The 26,865-nt window shown below is 42.1% G+C and overlaps 1 protein-coding gene across 7 annotated transcripts in view; it reads left to right on the forward strand.

Moving 5' to 3' along the window:
- Positions 1-26,865, forward strand: part of st6galnac (ST6 (alpha-N-acetyl-neuraminyl-2,3-beta-galactosyl-1,3)-N-acetylgalactosaminide alpha-2,6-sialyltransferase) — a 108,604-nt gene that overhangs the window by 80,176 nt on the left and 1,563 nt on the right. For all 7 annotated transcript variants that reach the window (XM_048610886.1, XM_048610888.1, XM_048610891.1 and 4 more), the window contains 6 exons: positions 3,876-4,050; positions 4,947-5,085; positions 8,167-8,270; positions 10,057-10,140; positions 22,017-22,116; positions 23,683-26,865. The exon at positions 23,683-26,865 is cut by the window's right edge and continues 1,563 nt beyond it. In XM_048610886.1, the coding sequence (XP_048466843.1) occupies positions 3,876-4,050; positions 4,947-5,085; positions 8,167-8,270; positions 10,057-10,140; positions 22,017-22,116; positions 23,683-23,877 (797 nt within the window). In that variant the 3' untranslated portion in view covers positions 23,878-26,865. The remainder of the gene's footprint in view (positions 1-3,875; positions 4,051-4,946; positions 5,086-8,166; positions 8,271-10,056; positions 10,141-22,016; positions 22,117-23,682) is intronic.

A 26,865-nucleotide genomic window follows, 5' to 3' on the forward strand; every position in this document is an offset into this window, starting at 1 on the left:
GAAACGTCAGCTTTCCTGCTCCTCTGATGCTGCTTGGCCTGCTGTGTTCATCCAGCTGTACATCTTGTTATCTCAGATTCTCCAGCATTTGCAGTTCCTACTATCACTGGAGGAGGAGGATCAGGTTCCACAAATTCCCTGATCCGGAATAATGGGGGAACCCAACACTTCGATACGAATTACAAGTCATAGAATCATAGAATCCCTACAATGTGGAAACAAGCCCTTCGGCCCAACAAGTCCACACCGACTCTCGGACCATCCCACCCAGAACCATCCCCCTAAAACCCACCTAATCTACACATCCCTGAACACTATGGGCAATGTAGCACGGCCAACATCTTGGACTGTGGGAGGAAACCCATGTACACACTGGGAGAACGAGCAAACTCCACACAGACAGTCGCCCGAGGGTGGAATCGAAACTGGGTCCCTGGTGCTGTGAGGCAGCAGTGCTAACTGCTGAGCCACCATGCCACCTCTAAGTCTGGAGCATTTGCAACAATCTTTTATCATCTAGACGTGCCGAATGAATGATCCATCTCTGCCTCCTCCAAGGGTCTCCAGCATCACAAAAGCTAATCTTCTGCCAATTCAATTCACCCCACATGATGTGAAGAATTGGCTGAAGGCACTGAATGCTGCAAAGGCTATAGGCCTGCCAATATTCCAGCAATAGTACTGGACACTTGTGCTCCTCAGTTTGCTGCACCCCTAATTAAACTGCTCCAATACACTTATAACATTGATCAGTCAGTCTGTTCTGGATCATGAGTGAAAAGATGGAAGAGTTTGTCAACAGTGCTATCAAACAGCATTTGTTATGTAATAACTTGCTCTCAGACACTCCGTTTGGTGTCCTCCACTGCCACCCAGCTCATTATGGCCTTGGCTCAAAACAAATGAGTCAAATTCCAAAGGTAAGGTGAGAGTGACTATGCTTAACATCAAGACCTCATTGGACACAGTGTGGAATCACAAACCTGCAGGAGTTCCTCGGCAGATGTTTTTCATCAACCTGTTCAGACATGTTATGACACACCTCTGGAACAGGTGGGTATTGTACCTGGGTCTGATAGGGCTGCTACCACTGCACTACCAGAGCCCTTGTTCCTCAGGTTTGAGTCCTAGGTCTAGCCACCGTAAGCTGTTTCATCAGTTACCTACTCTGCACCATAAAGTCAAAAGTGGGGATGTTTACTGCTTGCGCAATATTCAGCACCACTTGTGACTCCTTCCTTTTGTCCTCTGGTTATCAGGGAACCACCTTCAACTGTATACACACTTCCTGTCTATTTAGCTAATTTTAGGTTAACAATGCAGGACACATGGATGTCATTGGCTGGGCCAGCATTTGTTGCCCTTGAGATGGTGATGGTAAGCTGCCTTCTTGAACTGCCATGCAGTGTAGGAGTCCCACAGCGTTAGCAGGGAGTGCCATGATGTTGATCCAGCAACGGCAATGGCACAACAAAGCATGCAAGATTCCATCATCCCTAATCCCTCTTCCATCTAACGAAGGCAGCTACTCCCAACTGATGACCATGGATTTCGTTCCCAGCAGGGGGTAGTTTACCTTCTGTCAAGCACAGTTTGAATCCTTCTGTCCAATTAATATGGAACAGTTACCCAAGATGTCAGGATGACTAGCTGCCTCCCCGCTCACCCTCCAGCTGGCATTCTTTCTAAACATGTTCATAGATAATGGGTGCACAGGGTGCCTCACAACCCACTGATGTCAATTTAGCAGCCTTGGCACTGAGAGTACAAACTTTATCTCTATCTTGTCTTTGTCCCTGGCTGTTTAGAATTAGTTATGTCTTTAGAGTGAGAGAGAGAAATTCAGTGACATTGCTGTGGTTTCTCAAGAGTTCTATACTACACAGAAAATAACTATCTTATTGAGGATTCTAACTTCCAACGTTCTGTGGATGAAAACCCTTTGGAAAATGATACAGAGTGCCTCACTGGTACTCATTGGCCCAAGGTGATTTTTTTAAATTCAGTGACAAGAGGACAGTTTCCTCATTAGCCTTTGCTGATTAGGATCTTTTGAACCAAGAGATTGAATGGATTGTCTTTTAGACTGGAGGCCTATGACCAGCAGTGTTCCACAGGGATTGGTACCAGGTCCACTTTTGTTTGTTGTTTTATATAAACAATTTGGATGAGGATCTAGGAGGCATGGTCAGTAAGTTTGCAGATGACCCCAAAAATTGGTGCTATAGTAGATATGAAGAAAGTTATCTAAGATTACAAAGAGATCTTGATCAATTGGGTCAATGGGCTGAGGAGTGGCAGATGGAGTTTCTTTTGGATAAATGTGAGGCATTGCATTTTAGTACAACAAACAAAGGCAGGATTTACACAATTAATGGTAGGGCCCTGGGTAGTGTTGTAGAACAGAGAGACCTAGGGGTTCAGGTACATAATTCTTTGAAATTTGCAACACAGGTGGACAGGGTGGTTAGGAAGGCATTTAGCATGCTTGCCTTCATTGCTCAGACTTGTGAGTATAGGAATTGGAAAGTCATGTTGTGATTGATCAGGACAACGGTGAGATCTCTTCTGGAGTAGTATCCAGTTCTGGTTGCCCTGCTATAGGAAGGATATTATTAAATTGGAGAGTTCAGAGAAGTTTTACCAGGATGTTGCTGGGAATGGAGGGTTTAAGTTATAAGGAAAGGCTGGATAGGCTGGGGCTTTTTTCATTGGAGCATAGGAGGTTGAGGGTGACCTTATAGAGTTTATAATATCATGAGGGGCATAGATAAGATGAATAGCAAGGGGGTCTTTCCCCTGGGTGGGGGACTTCGAAACTAGAGGGCATATTTTTAAGGTGAGTGGAGAAAGTTCTAAAAAAAGACATGAGCAACATTTTTACACTAGTTCATGTGTGGAATGAACTGCCTGAGGAAGTGGTGGATGCAGGTATATTTACAACGTTCAAAACACATTTGGATAAGTACATGAATAGGAAAGGTTTGGAGGGATATGGGCCAAAAGCAGGAACATGGTCGGCATGGACTGATTGGACCGAGCGGTCTGTTTTCATGCTGTGTGAGTCTTTGACTCAATGACAGGGTTTTGGCTTTTGCTTTAATCTTGCAGGACATCCCAAGATCATGAAATGTATTCTATTAATGCAAGCTCTATCCACCTCGCTGAGTTCATTTGGTTTGACATATGCCAGGGCATCCACATGTTAAGAATGGTTTTGTCAAGTCTCTTCTTTTTCTTTCAAGAAAATCAATACAATGATTAATAAAATGGAAGCCTTAATGGTTCGCATTGATAATCAAATTGCAAAATGTAACAATCGATCCCTATATGATCCAAAACTTGTAAACCACTTTGATCGTTTATATAGATGAATGCTTGTTTTATACCCTACTTCGTATCCTAATCAGGACTCATTATAAATATGCTTTCAAAAAGTCTGAGGGTGAGACTGCGTATATAAAGGATCAGCAATATTACTCAAGAACTTAAATAAAACATGGGGTGATATCACGAAAAGCAGTTTGCAAGTAGCATTACAACTTGAAGCTTACAAAGTGCATCTTCAGCTAGGGGTAAATTATTTAAATTCAATTATTTAATTTCTTGTCATCTGGCTCAGTATTGTAATTCTTAGTCCCGTCAGGGCAAATGGAGATTATAATTTGAAAATGTTAGTCCAAATGCATTTGTATTGTTACTGTACTTGAAGCAGTGTAAGAGAAACTGTTTTGGCAAAATGCATATTTTTGTTCAGTTTGCAAATCCAATATTTTTAAATTTTAAATATCCTTCTTTTTGTTTAAACTGTTGTTTTTTTTGTGAAATTAAGCAGTAAACTGTATTAGTAAAATAACCTTAATGCTATGTTGCAGACCTGAAAGATGCCTTAAGCTATCTTAACACTTCTGCAAACGCTTTCATGTTTGATGACTGGGAGAAAAGACCAAATAAATCTTCCTGCATTCGTTGTGCGGTCATCGGTAACGGTGGAATTCTGAATGGCTCTCGGAAGGGTGAGGAAATTGATCAACATGACTATGTATTCCGGTATGTTTCTATTTGTACCTCAATGTGGGATATTGACAAATGAGCCTGGAATCTCTGTGTACCAAGATGAAAGGAAAAGCCAAAATCCTATCCATTCCATCTCTTGGCTGTAGAATGCTAATCCAGACCAGGCCAAGAAAAATCATCTTCTCGTTGCTGAATTGAGGGATTTTAAATAAATTGAGCCTGGGCATGGAATCCAGCTTCTGCTTCCAACACTATTCCGATTCTACAGGGTTCTGTTGTAATATCTGTACCGCTGAGCCAGGAGGCCTGGGTTCAAGTACCACGTGCTCCAGAGGTGTGTAATAACATCTCTGAACATGTTGAGTAGAAAATACCTACCAATTGTGCCATATATTGGCAGCCTCCAAGGATATTTAGTGCATGGTATTTTTATTGTGGTGCAGAAATGAAATTTGAGTGTTGTTTACAACCTTCAGATTTTGGTGCTATTTCCACTGAAACAACTAGTTTTAATTGTTTTGAAATCAATATTCCTGTCGAAACTTTGTTTGTATTTTGGTACCAGTGATTCACATGAATATTTGGCTTTGTAAAAGGGGCTTACTATTTTGTTTATTGCCCTCATTTATAACTCCATTCCAACTTGGTGATTCTTGGAAATAGAATAATTAAAATTCATAAAGTCACGTCAATATGTAGTGTGCATATTTCTGTATTAATTTTATGAAGTCTACATAGTGGAGTGCTACCCACTAGAAGAGTAAAAGGAAGATTAGATAAATGCGGAAGTAGTAATTAAGAGAAGCAAATTTTTAAAAGTCTGTAGATTGTAAAATGTAAAGGAGGCTGGGAGAAACATTAGAGGGTTAAAATGTCCTGTTTTCTGTTTGTCTGATTATTTGTTTATTTCTGCTGTTTTTCTTGTGTAGAGCAAATGGTGCCATCACTAAAGGATTTGAGAAAGATGTAGGGACCAGAACATCACTTTATACATTTTCCACAAATACAATGAAAAATTCTCTGTATGCGTATCACCGTTTGGGATATATTGCTCTGCCGCAATCGGAGGTAAAGTGTTTTCCCAGATCAGCTGACTGAGGCCGAACTGCACAGTTTACAAACCTTGGTGCAAACCTTTGACTCTGAGATATGCTGTGACCACACATCCACTTCAACTGTTTATATTTTCACTTCTAACGTAGCTTATTCCACGCTCTGCTCAGCAGCTACTCCGTGTCTTCGTTACTTCTTACTTGACAATTGCACTCTTTCATCTCTCGTTTCTCTGTGCACTTGAGGTTATTCAAACCTTTGTTGCTTTGTGCCAAGTCCTATTCACCCATTGTCCACGTGCAAGCTGACTTATACTGGCTGCTGGTCAAACAAAGTCTGGGATTTTAAAATTCTCATCCCTGCTTTCAAATTCTCCTGCAGTCTCTCCCTTCCCTAGTTCAGTAATTTCCAGCTATCCCTTGTCTTTGGTAGCTTGGCAATCCCTCAGTTTCAGCTTTGATCAGGTGCTCAATATCCTGGAGCACAGCCACAGCCTAACACTGAGATCCCACATCTGATACCTGGTGTAACAGCAAGAGAAACATCTCAAACGGTTTGGTTAGAAGAAATTACTTCTACCTAGCTATTACATGAGCTGGACAGTGTAACAAATAATGTTCAGACATCGCTACAGCCCACCTGAGAATGATATACAGCATGGATTTGGGTAGATGCTGGAAGTGTGAGGGACAAGGTTGCATTCGGAAATATTCGGTCATTCAAGGTTTGATCTTTGTCTTTTACAATATATCAGTGAAAATTAAAGGTTTTGGCTTTATTATTCACCTTGTTGGCTTTGAAAAGAAACTTGACAAAACCATTCCTTTCATATCCTGGTAAATGTCATGTCCATATGAAGTAGGAAAAAACCTACATTTATAGAACACGTTTCATGATTGTGGCATGTCTCAAAGAGCTTCAGAATCCAAGGTGTTTTCTTTTGCAGTTTAAATTCCATTGTAATAAAGGAAGCAAATTTGTGCACAGCCAGTTTGTAGGGTTTGAGCTGTAGGGAGAGGCTGAATAGGCTGGGGCTATTTTCCCTGGAGTGTTAGAGGCTGAAGGGTGACCTTGTGGAGGTTTATAAAATCATGAGGGGCATACATAGGGTGAATAACTAAGGTCTTTTCCCCGGGGTAGGAAAGTCCAAAACTAGAGGGCATAGGTTTAAGGTGAGAGATGAAGGATTTGAAAGGGACCTAAGGGGCAACTTTTTCACAGAGGGTGGTGTGTGTTTGGAAAGAGCTGCCAGAGGAGGTGGTGAATGCTGGTACAATTACAACATTTAAAAGGCATCTGGATGGGTATATGAATAGCAAATGTTTAGAGGAATATGGGCCAAATGCAGGCAAATGGGACTAGATTAATGTAGCGTATCTGGTTGGCATGGACAAATTGGACCGAAGCGTCTGTTTCAATGCTGTACGTGTCCAAGACTCCCAATTTTCCACAAAATGGAAACGTGAACTCCCAGATGATCAGTTTTAGTAAAAGCAGGTTGAAAATGAATTGGCCAGGACACGGGCAAACTCCCATCTCCTGTTCAGAATTGTACCATGGAATGTTTTGCGTCTACCTGCAAGAGAAGATTCATCAGGATGTTGCCTGGGATGAAAGTTCTGTTAAGAGGAGAGACTGGATGGGCTGGGTTTATATTCCTGGGAGCAGAGAAGGCTGAGGTGGTATTGAAGCACGCAAAACTGTGACAGGTATAGACAAGCTAAATTGTGAGAATCATTTTTCCCCATGGCGGACGTGTCTAAAACCCTGAGGGCACAAGTTTTTAAGGTGAGGAGTAAATGGTTTAGAGATTTGAGAAAAAATGTTTTTCACCCAGAAGATGATAGATATATGAAATGTGCTGCCTGAGAAGGTGATGAAGGCAGGTGCTCTCAACATTGAAGAAGCATCAGGATGAGCACTTAAAATACCAGGGCATAGTGGGCAATGGGCCAAGTGCAGGTAAATGGGATTAGTGTAGTTTGGTGTTTGTTGGCTGGCATAGACCTGGTGGGCCGAAGAACCTGTTTCTGTGCTGTATGACTCGGTGACATGAAGAACAGAAAAGGCATTTGGTGTGATTGTCCATCCGAAAGGCAGCTCCCCCAGCAATGCACAGTGTAACAGGTAATGTTCAGACATCACTACAGCTCACCTGGGAATGGTGTACAGCATGAATCTGGGTAGATGCTGGAATTGTGAGGGACAAGGTTGCATTCAGAAATGTTCGGTCATTCAAGGATCGATCTTTGTCTTTTCTCTCTGTACTGTACTGAAGCGTTGTTAGATTTTATCCTCTAGTTCCAAAGTGGAGCTTGAACGCAAATTTTCTGACTAGAATGCAAGCATGTGACACAATGAGGCATGGCTGACACCATAGTATATTCAGTCCAAAAACATAATTAAGCATCCGGACATTATAAAAAATTGAGGAATGAGCTGTAGGTTGGGTTAAAGTAGGAAGCTTCATCCTCATTATGTTATGGACTAGTAATAGATCAGAGTCTTCTGGAGTAAAACAAACAACATGATAACTGTGGAGTGGTGGAGAGAGACAACACTCTATGATCTGGATTCTGGATGTAATATAACTTTCAGTGACTGGAACGGAGGGGAGAAAATGGAGAACCAAGTAGAGTTTGAATACTTTATCTTTAGAATAGATGGCACTGGCGTTATCAGATTGCTCAGAAAGGAGGAGACTTTACAACATCTGAATTACTTTGCCTCTGTAATAACTATGATGTACTGCAAGGCAATATTGGAGGGAAACGAAAATTAGTTGAGTCAGCAAAGTAGTTTGTTCTTGATGATAATTTGAAAAGCAGTAAATTATTCCAGGATCCTTTTATTAATGTGGGAAAAGAAATTTAAATAAACACTTTATATTGTTGTGGTAAATAATACAGGAAAATCAACCTTTCTTTTTACAGCTAGTTAGAATTTGGTTATGATTTGTGTAATTGGTAGCAATACTTACTACTTGTAGATGAGAAATGTCATTATTAGTCTGTACAACTTCATATCCCTTTGTAATTGAGCCACTTGTTTCATTCTCTGTGTAATTCCTTTTTTCTTACTCCCTTCTGTTTGAAGGAGACAAGATACGTTTTTCTTCCAGACCACAACCGAGATTACTACATGGTAAAAGCTGCCATACTGAATGCACCCATAGAAAAGGGACATGACAAATCCCACAGGTAGGTTGTTGTGGCTTATTTTCATTTGCATGCTGATGCATCACACTCTAATGAGAGAGTCAGTCACACTGTGATTAGTAGAGTCATACAGCATGGAAACAGACCCTTTTGGTCCAACCAGTCCATGCCGACCATAATCCCAAACTGAACTAGCTCCACCTGCCTGTGCTTGGCCCATATCCCTCCAAATATTTCTTATTCATGAACTTATCCAAATGTCTCTTAAACTCTGTAACCCTGCATCCACCACTTCCCCTGGAAATTCATTCCACAGACGAACCACCCTGGTTTTAAAAAAAAATTTCCCCTCATGTCTCTTTTTTTTAAAATCTTTCTCCTCTCACCTTAAAAATATGCCCCCTAGACTTGAAATCGCCTACTCTAGGGATTCTATTCACTTGCCATTCACCTTACCTATGCCCTCATGATTTTACAAACCTCTATAAGGTCCCCTCTCTACTCCCTATGCTCCAATGAGAAAAGCCCCATCTTCTCCTTGTAACTCTCACCCTCCATTCCTGGCAACTTCCTGATAAATCCCTTTTGAACCCTCTCCAGCTTAATGATATCTTTCCTATAACAGGGTGACTAGAAGTGGACGCGGTATTCCACAAGAGGCTTCACCAACGTCCTGTACAACCTCCGCATGACGTCCCATATCCTATACGCAAAGGTCTGAGCAATGAAGACCCGCTTGCTAAACGCCTTCTTAACCACCCAGTCTATATGTGATGCAAACTTCAAAGAATTATGTATTTGAATGCCTAGGTCACAAACTGCCCAAGGCCCTACTCTTAATCTTATAAATCTTGCCTTTGTTTGTTTTGCCAAAATGCACTACCTTACGTTTATCCAAATTAAACTTCATCTGCTCACTCTGCAGCAGAGCGGAAAGATTGCTTTCCTAGCTTCGAGTGCACACACTGTGCAAAACGAAGCGACTTGTCTCTCATGCTGGATGTATTCAGCATTTCCCATTCACCTTCTTGTTGGGTGGGGCAATGTCACACAGGGTAAGGATTTACCTAACGACAGTCTAATCCCTGTACGAACATGGGAAAGTAGATCTTTAACATGGATACTGCAATGACAGATGCAACCAGTTATTTCCCTTCAGGCACCTTACTTTGCTTCAAAGGGCTCGGCTGGTGCAGTGGTAGTGTCCCTCCCTCTAAGACAGAGGCCCGGATTCAGGTTGCTCTAGAAGGGTGTTGCAGCATGTCTGAACAATTTGATTCAAAATATCTACCTTTTTCTGCTTCACGTGGTTTTATATTCTGCAATGGAGATTAATTAGTGGATATATAAAAATCTGTCCTGACCATACAGTGCATTTTTGCATCAAGTTAATTCTAGGAATTCATTACAGAGGTGCTCTGACTCTAATTGCCAAACTGTATGGTATAACCTTTTACAATGACTTCACAACTGAGAGTCCAATTGGAAGAAAGATGGGGAGGAAAGCCAAACTCGGACTTCTGTTGCTGATGGGTTTTTTTCATTTGTGTTTGGTAGTGCAGTGTGTAGGAGTGTTTCCCATCCTTTCACAGTTGAACAGCCCACTACATTCCTTGTCTCTGGTCACACATGAGGGATAACTATTTAGGAAGGTATTAATGACAGTCCCTGTGGAGCCACAATTCACTACCTTCAGACATGGTGGATGAGAACTGCATGTGCCTTTGGAGGCTTCAGGGAGTTGAAAGCTGGATGCATTTGTAGTAGTGGAAGGAGATGTAAGAAGAATGACTATAATATTTTGGTTTTCTGTTTCTTTATGTCTTAGGCCACCGACATATTTTGGAGAAAACGTTGGACCTGAAAAGTTCAAGATGTACCACCCTGATTTTATTCGATACGTTCGAAATAGGTAAAAAAACAAGAAGGTTTGATATTGTACTATTAAAAGGGAGAATGAGTCAAATGCTTGAGAATGTACTGATGATTGGATTTGTAAAGGAAAAGTTGCCATAGTCCTGCTGACTCATTAGCGAGCGGGTGACTAGTATGACCTAAAGGTCACTATGTATCAGGTGTGGGGCAATGTTGAGAAGATAGGACCTTCATGATAACCTTGGCTGGAGCAGGAATTGAACCCGCGCTGTTGATGTCACACTTTACTACAAACCAGCCGTCCAACCAACCGAGCTAAAAGGGACGTGGATAACAAAAGCCACCTTGTGAGTCAGATGTCTTGTTCAAAACGTGTCATCTTTGTTAGAAACAGCATGATTGGATAATCCCCAATCTCTGGAATGATCATAGTACAGTGTTTAAGCAGCGGTTGGGTCTGGCGCTCGTAACGACGAAGCGGTCGTGGAAGGGCACCTTGGCGACATCAAGGTGGGCCCAACGGCAAGAGATGCAACTCTGACAATGGTGGATCTGGCATAGGCAGAGGCGAGACGATGGCAGAGGAGAATTGGCCCAATGGCGAAAGATGTGCCTGAAGAGTGGCGACTTCAGCGTCAGTTGGGTCGGGTGTAGACAGCAGTGAGGCATTGGAGAAGGGTTGGTGGTGCAGGCATTGTTAATGATGAGCTGGCTCAGGATTGATGGCCTCTCCTTAAGCTATATGGAGTTAAAGAGATGTACAGCATGGAAACAGACTTTTCGGTCCAACTTGTCCATGCTGACCAGATATCCTAAATTAATCTACTGCTACATGCCAGCATTTAGTTCATATCCCTCTTTAAAAACCCTTCCTATTCATGTACCCATCCAGATGCCTTTTTAAATGTTGTAATTGTACCAGCCTCCACTTCCTCTGGCAGCTCTATCCATAGATACACCACCCTCTGCATGAAAAAGTTGCCCCTTAGGTCCCTTTTAAATCGTTCCCCTCTCACCTTAAAGCTATACCCTCTAGTTTTGGAGTCCTCCACCCAGCGGAAAAGACCTTGTCTATTTACCCTATCCATGCCCCTCATGACCCTTATAAACCTCTATAAGGTCACCTCTCAGTCTCTGACGCTCCAGGGAAAATAGCCCCAGCCAATTCAGCCTCTCCCTGTAGCTCAAACCCTCCAACCCTGGCAATATCCTTGTAAATCTTTTCTGAGCCCTTTCAAGTTTCACAACTTCCTTCCTATAGCAGAGAGACCAGAATTGCATGCAGTATTCCACAAGTGGCCTAACCAATGTCCTGTACAGCTGCAATATGATCTCTCAACTCCTATACTCAATGCACTGACCAATAAAGGCAAGCGTACCAAACGCCTTCACCATCCAAGTACCTCTGACTGCACTTCCAAGGTCTCTTTGTTCAGCAACACTCCCCAGGACCTTACCATTAAGTGTATAAGTCTTACTCTGATTTGCCTTTCCAAAATGCAGCACCTCGCATTTATCTAATCTTTATATTTTGTTTCTTATTCTTAAACTATTCAAAATGGTGCTAGATCATGGTGACAGTGGAAGAGCTTTTCACTGTATTTTACTGTTTTTCTCGGTAAAATACACGTGACAATAAAATCGCTCGTTCATTCATAACAAAAATTCATGTTAGAAGCTGCCTTTCTTTTTTGAGATCTTTCCACCTACTCGCCTGATCTCAACTGTGCTTAATCGCATTAGATCATTCTCCATCTCTTACGGCCTCTGATATCATGTCCACTTGATTAGATCACTTATATGCCCATCTATCTCCCAGACAATCTTCGCTTGAGTTTTAATCAGCTTACATTTTATACCAAGTATCAATGATCCACATTTGTGTGCATAACTGGTTTATATCTGGTTAGATATTGATGGATTTATGTCTTAATCATTTGAATTGGCACTTGTTACAAACGTGGAGATTGCAAAGGATGATCTTCTACATAAAATGCACACATGGTTGAATGAGTTAAACATTCCAAGGACTCCCTCCTAATGAAATTGCTTTTTATGTTTGACTAAAAGACCACTACATTACCAACTGTTCTGTGCCCATTCACCTACTCTTGATCTTTGTTCTGAGTTTCTGTGGTCATGACAGTGAGGGAACTAAGGCAACGTTAAGTTCTTTAGTTAAGACTGATGCAAATCTAAAGGTAAATAGGCAGAACTGACCTTGGGTTTCCTGGTTAAAAATCAACTTCAAGTCTTCTCGCTTTTAAGGTTTCCGTTTAAAATACAGAATAATTATACAATATTGGAAAACAAATAGTCTTGTGTAAAATGATTGCTTTAATTTTTCACTGAATATTAGGTTTGACTTAGTATTAATAAACCATAGCTGCAATAAAAATTTATCACTCTATGATTCGTTCTAAATGACATAGCAAAATTGAATATTTCTGACAATGTTGTTTGGGGAGTTGTGTTGCGCAGTAAAATAGCACAGCTGTTAGTGACCGCACTGAAGTCTCTGGAGGTGAGATATGAATGTGTTTGAGTTTGAAATCTTATGCCTGAGTTGGTTAACTCTCAAATCTGAGCCAGAAGGTTGTGGGTTCAAATCTCACTTGAGCTTTGAGTGTGTAATTGAGGATGCTGCATTGTTGCAGTTGCTGCTGTGGAAGTGTTAGCTTCGACGGAAATGCTACATTGAAGCCTTGTCTGGTGTCAGGTGGGCATAAAAACACCCCATTACACCATACTGAAGCAGAGTCGATGAATTCTAGCCAGAATCCTGGCTAATAGCATTTAGGGCAGCACGGTGGCTCAGTGGTTAGCACTGCTGCCTCACAGCTCCAGGGACCGGGGTTCAATTCTACCCTCGGGCGACTGTCTGTGTGGAGTTTGCACATTCTCCCTGTGTCTGCGTGGGTTTCCTCCGGGTACTCCGGTTTCCTCCCACAGTCCAAAAATGTGCAGGTTAGGTGAATTGGTCATGCTAAATTGCCCATAGTGTTCAGGGGCCTGTAGATTAGGTGGGTTATAGGGGGATGGGCCTGGATAGGATGCTCCAAGGGTTGGTGTGGACTTGTTGGGCCAAAGGGCCTGTTTCCACACTGTAGATATTCTATGATGGCTCAGTGGTTAGCACTGCTGCCTCACAGCACTAGGGACCCGGGTTCAATTCCACCCTCGGGTAACTGTCTGTGTGGAGTTTGCACATTCTCCCCACGTCTGTGTGGGTTTCCTCAGGGTGCTCCGGTTTCCTCCCACAGTCCAAAGATGTGCAGGGTAGGTGAATTGGCCATGCTAAATTACCCATAGTGTTCAGGGATGTGTAGATTAGGTGGGTTATAGGCAATGGGTCTGGGTGGGGTGCTCCATGGGTCGGTGTGAACTTGTTGGAGCAAAGGGCCTGTTTCCACACTGTAGGGATTCTACAATTCGACAGTCATCCTTCGATCAAGACCACAGAAATCAGATTGTTTGTTCATTATCATGCTGTTTTTGGTGGGAGCTTTTCCAAACTGGGGACTGAGTTTCCTGCAATGCAGCAATGACCACTCCATACAAAATATTTCTGAGAAGTATTGAGCCATTGTAACAGTGCAATTATGTCCTTCTGTTTTAACCTTAAGATTATGTAATACTCAGCAGATGTGGCAGCCTCTGTGGAAAGAGAAACTGTAAATGGTCCAGTAACATTTTATTTCTTCAAGTGCTGCCAGATCAGCTGAGTTTCTCCAGCATTTTCTATTTTTGTGATTCCTTTTCTGAAAGGATCCACACTGGGATTGCATTAATCACAAGCTATACCCCTGATTGAGGCACATTACTCTGTCTCTTAAGTGAGGGGAAGATGTAAACTGTGAGGTGGTTAAAGATGTGTACAGCTTGCATGAGGGAGTAACTTGATGTATAATTTGGGAAAGTATGATGTAATTCACTATGGCCGTAAAAATGGAAAAGCAAACGTGTAAATATTGACAGTCTGGGACACGTTGTTCAGGCACATTCTGGTTGTGTTCATTTATTTAACACAAAGTTAGCATATAAGTAATGTAATTAGGGCATCAAGTGTTATGTTAGTTTTTAATGCAAGGTGATTGATGTCTTGCAAAATCTGAACAGGGCGCCAGTGAGACCGCACCTTGAATACTGTGTATAGTTTTGGTCTCTATATTTATATTTAAAAAAGGATGCACTTGTAATGGAGGCAGTACAGGTTAAGCGAGTGGGCAAAATGTTGGCAAATGGATTATAATGTAGGAAAGTGTGAAGCAGTTCATTTTTGGAAGAGAGAGCAAAAGAACAGTATTATTTTAAATGGAGAAAAACTGCAGAAAGCTGTAACAAAGGGATTTGGGTTCTTGTGCATGAAATACTGAAAGCCAGCAAATAGGGGAAGCAGATAATCAGAAACACTAATGGAATGTTGGCTGCTATTTCAGAGGTCAGAATATAAGCTTAGGGAAGTTGTACTGTAACTATACAAGGTGCTGGTGAGATCACATCTGGAGCATTCTGGGCAGTTTTGGTCCCCTTATTTTTAAAAAAAAAAAAAAAAAAAAAATTATTTCATTGGTGGCAGTTCAGAGAAGGATGAATCCTGTTCTGGAGGAATTGTTTTACAAGCAGAGGCTAACAGGTTGGGATTCTACTCATTGGAATTTAGAAGAATGAAAGGTGGTTTCATTGAAACATATAGGAATCTTAAGGGCCTTGACAAGGTAAATGCTGGGAAGATGTTTTCCCTCATGGGAGAGTCTAGGATCTGAGGGCATAGTCTTGGAATTGAGGAGGACCAATTTAAGCCTGAAAAATGAGGAGAAATTTCAGTTTTGAGTTTTTAGAACTTCTTGCCACAGAGACCTTGTGTATACTTAAGGCTGAGAGAGGTTTTTGATCAGCCGGGGAATCAAGGGACATGGGGAAATGGCACAGGAAGTAGATATGAGGAATGTTGGATCAGCTGTGACCTCTATGAATGGCGGAGCAGGCTAGAGGGCTGAATGGCCTATTTCCAGTCCTATTTCTTATGGTGCACGGTTTTAAAGTTTCACTAAATTTGACCCTGGGATGAGGAGGGTGTTGTGTGATGGGGGGCTAATTAATTTAGGTCTGCATTCTGTGAAGTTTAGAGCAACCTTGTTGAAATGTACAAGATTCCGATAGAGTAAAAACTGAAGGGTTGTTTCCCCTCTATGGGGAATCTAGAACAGACAGGCCCAGACTCGGGACAAGTGGATGACCATTTAGGACTGAGATGAGGAGAGATTTCTTAGTCCGAGTTATGAATATTTGGAGTGCTCTTTCAGAGCTTTGTGGATGCTCCATCATTGAATCTATTGAAGTCTGGGATTGGCAGATTTCTTTGCTCCCTCAAGGAACCAGGAGATGTAGGGAATGATAATGAAAGTGGAGTTGAAGCACAAGATTGGCTATGATGGTATGAAATGCTGGAGCTGCGTTGATTGGCCAAATGGTCCACTCCTCCTCCTATTTGTTGTGTTGTGCTTCAGTTTCCAACCCTACCTCATCTGTCTCTATCAACATAATGTTTTCTCCCTTGTCTATCCCTACCTAGCTTTCTCTTAAATGCATCAATGCTACTCACTGCAACTACTCCATGTGGTAAAATAGTTATAGTCCCAGAAGATCTCTCGCTCTCTCGCCCTTGTTAGAGAGTGATCCCACCCCTCCAGGCAAAGGGAGAGTTTGAGAAGGATACTCGTGGTAACCTCAGCCGCTGTGGGATTTGAACCCATGCTCTTGGCATTATTCAGCAGCTGACCAGCTAACTGAACCCCTGTCTAAAGTATCAAGTTCCAGACTCTGGATTAAAATGTAGCTCTTGAATTCACCACTGGATTTGTTAATGATTATTTTGTATCTAGCTTTGAACTTTCACTGCCCTCTTCTGTACATCCTCTTTATCAAACTCTATTCAAAATTGTAAAGGATGTTATAGAGTGAGCCTGTGTTCTCTGAAAGAATGTAAAGTAATTTTTTATTGAAGGGGAGTGAGGGAAGACCTACCTCGGGTATTCGTAGCAATAAGTAAGGATAAGTGTTTAACAAACTTTCTTAAACAGTTTAATTGGTGATAGAAATGTCAGTCAGTGGGGTTAAGTGCTGTACTTGTGAGATGTGGGAGATCCACGACACTTCCAGTGTCTCGGACAACTACATCTGCAGGAAACGCACCCAATTGCAGCTCCTCACTGACCACGTGGATAGGTTGGAGCGACAACTGGATGCACTTAGGAGCATGACAATGGCGGAAAGCATCATAGACAATTAGTTTTAGAGATGTGGTGGCACCCAAGGTGCAGGCAGAGAGATGGGTGACCGCTAGAAGGGGCATTCAGTCAGTGCAGGAATCCCCCTGTAGTTGACCCCCTCTCTAACAAGTATACCATTTGGATACTGTTTGGGGGGATGACCTACCGGGGGTAACAGCATTAGCAGCCAGGCTGGTGGCACCACAGCTGGCTCTGTTCTTGAGAAGGGAAGGACAAAGAGCACCAGAGCAGTAGTTATAGGGGACTCTATAGTTAGGGGTACAGATAGGCGCTTCTGTGGTAAAAGAGACTCCAGGATGATATGTTGCCTCCCTGGCGCCAGGGTCCAGGATGTCTCTGAACGGGCAGAAAGCATTCTGAAGGGAGAGGGTGAACAGCCAGAGGTCATGGTACATATTGGTACTAACGACATGGGTAGGATAAGTGACGAGGTCCTGCAGCAGCAGTTCAGTGAGTTAGGTAGAAAATTAAAGAGCAGGACATCCAAGGTTGTTATCTCGGGATTACTCCCTGTGCCACGTGCCAGTGAGGCTAGAAATAGAAAGATGGTACAGCTCAACACGTGGCTAAACAGATGGTATAGGAGGGAGGGTTTCGGATATCTGGACTATTGGGATCTCTTACGGGGCAGGTGGCACCTGTACAAGAAGGACAAGTTGCATCTAAACAGGAGGGGCACAAATATTCTGGCTGGGAGGTTTGCTGGTGTCACTCAGGAGGATTTAAACTAGCTTAGCGGGGAGTGGGAGCCAAAGCAAAGGTGAGTGGACTAAAAAGGAACTAGAGAATAGGCCATTAAGACTCAGAGGAAGAGCAGGCAGTGTGTGGACACTGATCAAAGCGGGTCTGGTGGACTGATGTGCATCTGTTTCAATGCAGGAAGTGTAACAGGTAAGGCAGATGAATTTAGAGCTCGGATTAGTACTTGGAACTATGACGTTGTTGCTATTACAGAGACTTGGTTAAGGGAGGGACAGGATTGGCAGTTTAATGTTCCAGGATACAGATGTTTCAGACGGGATAGAGGGGGATGTAAAAGGGGTGGGGGAGTTGCACTGCTTGTTAAGGAGAATATCACAGCTGTACTGCGGGAGGACACCATGGATGGCTCATACAGCGAGACAATATGGGTACAGCTCAGGAACAGGAAGGGTGCAATCAATGTATGGGGTTTACTATAGGCCTCCCAACAGCCAGTGGGAGATAGAAGAACAGATATGTAGGCAGATTTTGACAAGATGTAAAAGTAACAGAGTTGTTGTCGTAGGTGGTTTTACCTTCCCATATATTGACTGGGACTCACTTAGTGATTGGGGCACAGATAGGCAGAGTTTGTAAGGAGCATTAGAAGGGCTTCTTGAAACAGTATGTAGATAGTCCAACTAGGAAGGGGACCGCACTGGACCTAGTATTGGGGAATGAGCCTGGCCAGGTGGTCGACATCTCAGTAGGGGAGCAGCTCGGGAACAACGATCACAATTCAGTAAGCTTTAAGTTACTGATGGATAAAAATTAGTGTAATTGGCAGGTGAAGGTGCTAAATTGAGGAAAAGCTAATTATAACAATGTTAAGCAGGAACTGAAGACTGTAGATTGGAGGCAAATGTTTGAGGTCGAATCAACATATGGTATGTGGGAGGCTTTTGAGTGTAAGTTGATAGGAACTCAGGACCGGCGTGTTTCTGTAGGGTTGAAGGATAAGTATGCCAAATGTAGAGAACCTTGGACAACGAGAGATATTGTGAGCCTAATTAAAAAGGACAAGGAAGCATTTGTCATGGCTACGAATCTGAGGACACATGAAGCAAGGGTGGAATACAAGGAAAGTCGAAAGAAACTTAAGCAAGGAGTCCGGAGGGATAAAAGGGGTCATGAAAAGTCATTGATCGACAGGATTAAGGAAAATCCCAAGCTTTTTAAATGTATACAAAGAGCAAGAGGGTAGCCAGGGAGAGGGTTGGCCCACTCAAGGACAGGGAAGGAAATTTGTATGGAGCCAGAGGAAACGGATGAGGTATTAAATGAGTACTTTGCGTCAGTACTCACCATAGAGAAGGACTTGGTGGATGATGAGTCTGGGGAAGGGGGTGTAGATAGTTTGGGTCATGTTGCGATCAAAAGGGAGGAGGTATCGGAGGTCTTGAAAAACATTAAGGTAGACAAGTCCCCAGGGCCTGATGGGATATACCTCAGAATAATGATAGAGGCAAGGGAGGAAACTGCTGGGGCCTTGAGAGAAATCTTTGTATCCTCACTGACTACAGGGGAGGTCCCAGAGGACTGGAGAATAGCCAGTGTTGACAGGGATAATCCAGCTAATTACAAGCCGGTGAGCCTTACGTCAGTGGAAGGGAAATTATTGGAGAGGATTCTTCAAGACAGGATTTACTCCCACTTGAAAATGAGTGGCCATATTAGTGAGAGGCAACATGGTTTTGTGAAGAGGAGGTCGTGTCTCACTAACTTGATTGAGTCTTTTGGGGAAGTGATGAAGATGATATAGGGTAGGGCAGTGGATTTTGTCTATGTGGACTTTAGTAAGGCCTTTGACAAGTTCCCTCATGGCAGGCTGGTACAGAAGGTGAAGTCGCACGGGGTCACAGTTGAGCTTGCAAGATGGATTAAAAAAACTGGCTCGGTTGGAAGGGTGTGTTTCTGAATGGGGGGCTGTGACTAGTGGTGTTCCTCAGGGATGGGTGTTGGGGGGACCTTTGCTATTTGCAATATATATAAATGATTTGGCGGGAAATGTAACTGGTTTGATTAGTAAGTTTGCGGATGACACAAAGGTTGCTGGAATTGCGGATAGCGATGAGGACCATCAGAAGATACAGCAAGATATAGATCGGTTAGTGACTTGGGCAGAGAGATGGCAGATGGAGTTTAATCCGGGAAAAATGTGAGGTAATGCGTTTCAGACTGTCTAATCCAGATGGAAAATATACAGTAAATGGCAGAACCCTTAAGAGTACTGATAGGCAGAGGAATCTGGGTGTACAGGTACACAGGTCACTGAAAATGGCAATGCAGGTGGAGAAGGTAGTCAATAAGGCATACGGCATGCTTGCCTTCATCAGCTGGGGCATTGAGTTTAAAAATTGCTCAGTAAAGTTGCAGCTTTATAGAACCTTAGTTAGGCCGCATTTGGAATATTGTGTTCAATCAGGTTACCACACTACCCAGAAGGACGTGGTGGCTTTGGAGAGGGTACAGAAAAGATTTACCAGGATGTTGCCTGGTATGGAGGGCATTAGCTATGAGGAGAAGTTGGAGAAACTTGGGATGCTCTCACTAGAACGATGGAGGTTGAAGAGTGATAGAGGTCTACAAAATTATGAAGGGCGTGGACAGAGTGGACAGTCAGAAGCTTTTTCCCATTGGGGACATAGGTTTAAGGTGCGAAGTGCAAGGTTTAAAGGTGATGTATGAGGCAATTTTTTTTTTTTTTTTTTTTTTTTTTTTAAACAGAGGGTGGTGGGTGCCTGGAACCTGCTGCCGGGGAAGGTAGTGGAAGCAGATACGATAGTGACTTTTAAAGGGCATCTTGACAAATACTTGAACAGGATGGAAACAGAGGGATACGGTCCCTGGAAGGGTAGGGGGTTTTAGTTGTGATGGGCAGAATGTTGGTGCAGGCTTGGAGGGCTGAAGCGCCTATTCCTGTGCTGTAATTTTCTTTGTTCTCCTGAAAGCTTACAAAACTAGTGGAGGATTTGACAGTGCAAATGTTGAGAGTCTGTCTTCCCTTTTTAGTCTTGTTTTTACATTTTGATTGTCAATGCGATGTGGGTATCATTGGCAAGGCCAGCATTTGTTGCCCTGCCTGAAATTCTTTTGAACTGAGAGTCTTGCTAGACAATTTCAGAGGGCAGGTAAGAGTCTATTACGTTGCTGTGGGTCTGGAGTCACATGTAAGGATGAAGATTCCCTTCACCAAAGGACATTAGTGAACCAGATGGAGTTTTACAACAATTAAACGTGATTATCTGGTTGCCATTAGGCTGGCTTATTTGTTTTCATTATATTCAAATTTCACTAAATTAATTTAATAAAATTAAGAAGTGAAGCAAGACTCATGGAACACTTTCCAGTCTTAACCCCACGGCCCCAGAACATTAGCCTGGAGTTCTAGATTAGTAATCTGCTGACATTACCATCATGCTACCACCTTCCCATTTAGAATTATACATCATAGAATCAGAATAAGGAATTGGGATGTAGGTCTGGGATGAGGAGAAATGATTGAGGCACTCTCTACCCCTCCCAGACAAATGTGACTGTTCACATGTTGAGTATGTTCAAAACAGATTGCTCACTGCTCACGGTTCAAATCTTATCAATTTCCAGTATATCTTGGACATGGTTGTGTTAGGCTGAGGAAGTCAGAGTTGCAAGTGGATTCGCAAGTAGACAGGTAGTGAAGGCGGTGTTTGGTGTGCTTGCCTTTTATTGGTCAGTGCATTGAGTATAGGAGTCGGGAGGTCGTGTTGCAGCTGTACAGGACATTGATTAGGCCACTTTTGGAATATTGTGTTCAATTCTGGTCTCCCTGCTGTAGGAAGGATGTTATGAAACTTGAAAGGATTCAGAAAAGATTTACAAGGATGTTGCCAGGGTTGGAGGGTTTGCGCTACAGGGAGAGGCTGAATAGGCTGGGGCTATTTTCCCTGGAGTATCGGAGGCTGAGGGGTGACCTTATGGAAGTTTATAAAATCATGAGGGTCATGGATAGGTTGAATAGACAAGATCTTTTTCGCAGGGCAGGGGGGCCCAAAACGAGAGGGCATAGGTTTAAGGTGAGAGGGGAAAGATTTAAAAGGGACCTAAGGGGCAACTTCTTCATGTAGAAGGTGGTGCGTGTATGGAACGAGCTGCCAGAGGAGATGATGGAGGCTGGTATAATAACAACATTTAAAAGGCATCTGGATGGGTACATGAATAGGAAGGGTTTAAAGGAATATGGAGCAAATGCTGGCAAACAGGACTAGATTAATTTAGGATATCTGGTTGGCATCGACAAGTTGGACCAGAGGGTCTGTTTCCGTGCTGTATGTCTCAATGACTTTAAAAATGGACTAATGTGGATCAGCCAGGAGCTATTTCAATGGCAGAACAGATTGGAGTATGTTCCATGAGTCTCGCTTCACTTCTTAATTTTATTAAATAAATTAATTTAGTGAATTAATCAACCTTCTATTTTCTAGAGAAGAGTCCCAGCTTGTTCAGTTTGGTTTTTCCTGATAGCCAAAACTTCTGATCTGCTTTCGTTTGTGTGGATTGTTAGATGTACTGTTCCCTAGTGCGTCTTTTCTCTAATGTGAAGAACAGAAATGTTTGCATTAATTAGCTCCATTAAGCCACTGAATAATTGATAGAACTGTAAATTGTTGTAGACCACACACTCTGCTGAGTCGTAAAAAATTATTTTCAAAACGGTCTGCGGCTGTTAATCTCTATTTGTGCAGCCTTAATATTCTTTATTTCAATTGTAGCTAAAATAAGCTTTATGATATTAAACCTACTTCTTCTCATCAGCAGGAACAATAAATATTCTCAGTCTCATTTGAAACTTTATTCTAAAGGATTGGCTCATTCTTTTAATGTAATATTATCTCTGCAGGTTTTTGTGGGCACATATATTGAAGACTTCACACCGTAATATTTATCGTCCTTCCACTGGTGCAACGATGCTCCTTGCAGCTATACATTCCTGTGATGAGGTGAGAGGTTTATTTTTCTTTATTCACAGTTGCCACCTGCCCTGGCATTTCAGCTGCCTAGTTGGGCTGGAGGCCAAGTTCCAAGACAGCTAGCAGTTGAAATGACAGAGAACACTTCTAACCTTTTTAATGGGACGGGGGTGTGATATTATCACTGAAGAGGCTTCTAGCCTAAAGGGCTCCAGCAGATTTACCCCTGAGAGCTTACAATAGATCATATTGAATAGATCAAAAAAAGTAGCCATTTAGTTAGGGACATAGAAATGTACTCCATGGAAACAGACCCTTCATTCCAAATCATCTGTGCTGACCAGATATCCTAAATTAATCTAGTTCCATTTGCCAGTATTTGGCTCATATCTCTCTAAACCCTTCCTATTCGTGTATCCATCTAGATGCCTTTTAAATATTGTTATTGTACCAACTTCAACCACTTCCTCAGGAAGTTCGTTCTGTACACACATCACCCTTAGTTTGAAAAAGTTGCCTCCAAGTCTCTTTTAAATCTTTGCCCTCTCATTCAAAACCTATGCCCTCAGTTTTAGACTCCCCAACCCTGGGGAAAAGACCTTCCCTATTTACCCTTTCTATGCCCCTCACAATTTTACAAATCTCTAAGGTCACCCCTCAGCCTCTGACACTCCAGGGAAAATAGCCCCAGCCTATTCAGCCTCTCCCTATAACTCAAACCCTCCAACCCTGGCAACATCCTTGAAAAATCTTTCCTGAACCTTTTCAAGTTTCACAACATCTTTCTTATGGCTGAGAGACCAGAATTGCATGCAGTGTTCCTAAAATGGCCTGACCAATGTCCTGTACAACCTCCCAATTCCTATACTCAGTGCACTGACCAATACAGGCAAGTGTATCAAACGTCTTCTTCACTATCCTGCCTACCTGTAACTCCACCTTCAAGATTGTCAACATTTAGTTCTTGAGTATAAAAGCTGTAACATAATTACAGTCCCCTCAAGCCACTTCCGACCCCACAAATCCCCTGTCACATACAAGCATTTTCCAAACTTCTTGTTTGCTTTTGAATGTGCCAACTCTTTCATGGTTGGCAAAAACCAATTCTTTCCCCCTTGCATAGTTTAATTGAACCCACTGAATAATGTCTAGTGGGTAAGCCAGCTTAGCCAGGCACAGATCGATCCTTCAGCACCTCCCCAGGAAATTCAGGTTTTGTGTTGGCCAACTGCTGTTATGGAAGGAGTTCCTGGATTTTGATCCAGTGGCCATGAAGGAACAGCAATTTAATTTCCAAGTCAGGATGTGGCTTGGAGCCTAATGTGCGGATGATAGTGGTGTTCCCATGTATCTACTGCCCTTGGCCTGCTAAAGGCCAGGTTTTGGAAGGTGCTGTCATTAGAGCCTCAATGAGTTGTTGCTCATCTTGTAGATAGAATCATTTTGTCACAAAATGAGCAAAGCTGGCCAATTAGGATCTACCTTTTTTGCTGCGAAATCAGTTTGCACTTAGAGTTTTAGGCTTGAAATGTGTGTATTTCCGTTTTGCAGTGTTCGTTGTTTGTTTAAAATGTTTCCTATTGCCTTCATGACTAGGTTAGTGCTTATGGATTTATCACCGAAGACTATGCAAAATATTCAGATCATTATTTTGATCGAGACTACCATAAATTGGTCTTTTATTCCAATCATGACATGAAATTGGAAATGAAGTTATGGAAGAAATTGCACGATTATGGGATAATTAAACTCTACACCAGAGAAGAGGATGCAAGCAAGACGCAGAGATGAACTTGAATCTGAGATATGAATATCTGATTTTTCAAGACTACATACCTGGCCTTATTACTCTCTCAGGCTTCGGACCTTGCAGTGGGTTATTTGGTGTGCTTCTGCCTCTGTCTCTTGGGGCTTGAATCTGACCTGAAATTGCAGGGTTGAAAGCATCATCCCTGACTGATTTCTTTTCTGAAGCAAAATTGTGCTAATTTCTCTCTCTCTCTGTCATGTTGTGGTTGGGGGTGGAAAGCGTTGGAGAGAGGGATGAGGGTGGAAGGTGGTCGATGAACGATGGAGGTGGACGTATACATGGAGCTGCATCCTCAAATTAAAGAGAATTGTACCTTTTCATGGTGGATTAGAGAATTAGATTTACATCTCTGTAATTTTGCCACTTCGTCAGACCTTTTTTTGTTTTTTGCTGTTTGTCGTTGGGACTTTATAAGCCAATTGATGATTTAAGTGCCTGGAAACTACTCAAGTGTAAACTTGTTCTGAATGTTTGCTGGAATGTGCCAAAAAAAATTTGATAACTGTATTTAAAAAACTCGTTCTACAGTAGTTTTGACCCATGGAGGAATCGTATGCTGTAATTAGATTATTATGTTGTAGCATTGTGGTTGTGGACATTAATGTTGAAATCGTAAATTATGTATCACATATTGCATTTAAGTGATTGTCTGAGCAAAACATCAGAACCAAAAAAGCCATTCTGTTAATGCCTTCATAGCTCAGGTTTAACTTCAGGTGTGGAAAGGACAAGTTGGTAGCTATCTTGCTGTGACAAGCAAGGTATCAATTGCAGTTCAGCACAATATTGACTAGTTGGAGGCTTGGGGGGTTGCAGGGTGTGGTCAGTGGGCAGAGAGATAGCCCAAAGTGACTGCGGCCAAATCTATTCCTGTGGAATCCACAAACACTCCTGTTTGTTCTGGCTGCACAATAATTATTTATTTGCACTTTTGAGGAGGAACTTCCTCCTCTTCACTTCACAGCCTGGTTTGTCTGAACTGCAACTACGCAAGCCTTGGTCCAATTATCCCTTCGTTTGTATCTGTGGTGTGGGACCTCCATTTGCAGAAGGTAACTTCTGATTCAGGCCGATGCCTGGGGCATCTAGTGGAAGCCCTCAGTAAATATGTTGACAGAGCATTCACATAGCAAAAGTGTCAAATCTGCTACTGTCTCGTTTCCATTGAGTTGATGGAGTCACAATTGGTTATTATCCCATTGTTTCCTAACTTTTGCTCCATCTTAGTGGCTTCTGGTGCCTTTCAGAAGCCTCGATTACTAACAATTCACTACATCATATCACCTTGTCTCCTACGAACATTTTTTTACAAATCTATTTTTGCATTTTATTTCTATGTCACAATTTGAAAATGTTTTGCATTCAGATTAGATGTATGAGTTAGAATTCATTGCTGCTTCCAGTTTTTGAATGTTGCCAACAATCAGCACTTCCGATTCATACCGTGTATGAATGAAAATTTAAATCTAACTAACTTGCCTTAATAATGTGCCTTAATTTACTTTTCAGAAGGGCTCTGCTAGTGCACAACGCACACCAATTATTGATGCAAATGCTGGTCTTCGTCAGTGATGCTGGTAATTTTGTCCATGATTAATTTGCCAAATTGGTCAACAGAACCTGGGTCTTGAATGGGTCTTGCAAATCATTTTTTTGTTTCTGTTTATAGTTGAATTTTGCTGCTGGGAGCACAGATTCAATAGGGGAGGGTCAATTCTTATTACCCAAAATGTCACAGCCTCCAGTTAATTCTAATTCAATGGAGTTGGAGGCGGAAGAGAAGGAAATGTTAGCAACCCTTCAAAGCAGAGAGAAAAATTCAGTTTCTCTGCTAAGATCAGTTCCCCCATTTGGGATTGCTGTATATTCTCAAGATTTGACAATTTCCTCCTAAGGAGGAAATGAAGGTGTTGTGTGGGCATAATGGACATTTACTGACACAAGCTGTTGTATTGGACACGGCGATATTAACACGAATGTAAAATTGATTTGGAGTAAACAATTTGGGATTAAAATGACTCTAAGCTTTCTTTGAATTGACATGTCTGTGTGCATCAGCAAATGGTAGGAGTAATTCTCACCTTTATTTCTGCACTTTCCCCTCATTTGACTGCCTCCAGTGGCTTTGTCTATCTGTGAATATCCTTTTTCACATGATGTAGAAAATGGAATTGAACTGTGTTGGGTTAAGTAACCCGTCTACCATTTGCCTATTGTTTCATCAATGATTTCTGCAATTGTAGTTGCAAGTGTAAATTGTTACATATTTGGATTAGTCAGTCTGAGAGCTGCGAAGAGCAGCTGTCTGCACCAGAAGTCATTACCTAAAATGCACAGATGGACCAAATTCCTATGATGCTGCTTGGCCTGCTGTATTCATCCAGCTCTGCACCTTGTTGTCTCGCATTCTCCAGCATCTGCAGTTCCTACTATCTCTCGTTCTTTAAGTACCTGGTTAAAAATACAGGCTCTGAAAATTTGCCACAAGTTAAGCACTTAGTACTCAATTATTCACAGGGTTTTCTGTTTTAATTAAAGTTTGGCAGAGACCACAAGTAGAGAGGTTGTCCTTGACTATTATAGTCAACTAATGCAATGATGTCAGTTGGATGCATTTTCCACAATACACATCAGTAACCAATGATTTAAAAAAACTACAAATATCTTCATAAAGTACCTTGTATACATGTAAACAGGCATTCTCACAATGTTATATTGCAGAACTACACTGAATGTACAGAGATTTATTTTGTTTCCATATGAACACTTGGATCAATTAATTTGAAGATTCTGAAATTTGTGACGTCTTATTCTTAGCTTTTCATTTGAAGACTTGCCAACTTGCGAGATATCCTCGGTTGTATTTTTTTAAAAATTCATTTAATTGATGTGGACTTCACTAGCTGGACTAACATTTATTGGCCAACCCAAGTGCCAAAGGTACACCTCTGTTCTTCCCAAGCCCCCCC

This window comes from Rhincodon typus, chromosome 23, assembly GCF_021869965.1.
Source record: "Rhincodon typus isolate 14 chromosome 23, sRhiTyp1.1, whole genome shotgun sequence".
Lineage (NCBI taxonomy): Eukaryota > Metazoa > Chordata > Chondrichthyes > Orectolobiformes > Rhincodontidae > Rhincodon > Rhincodon typus.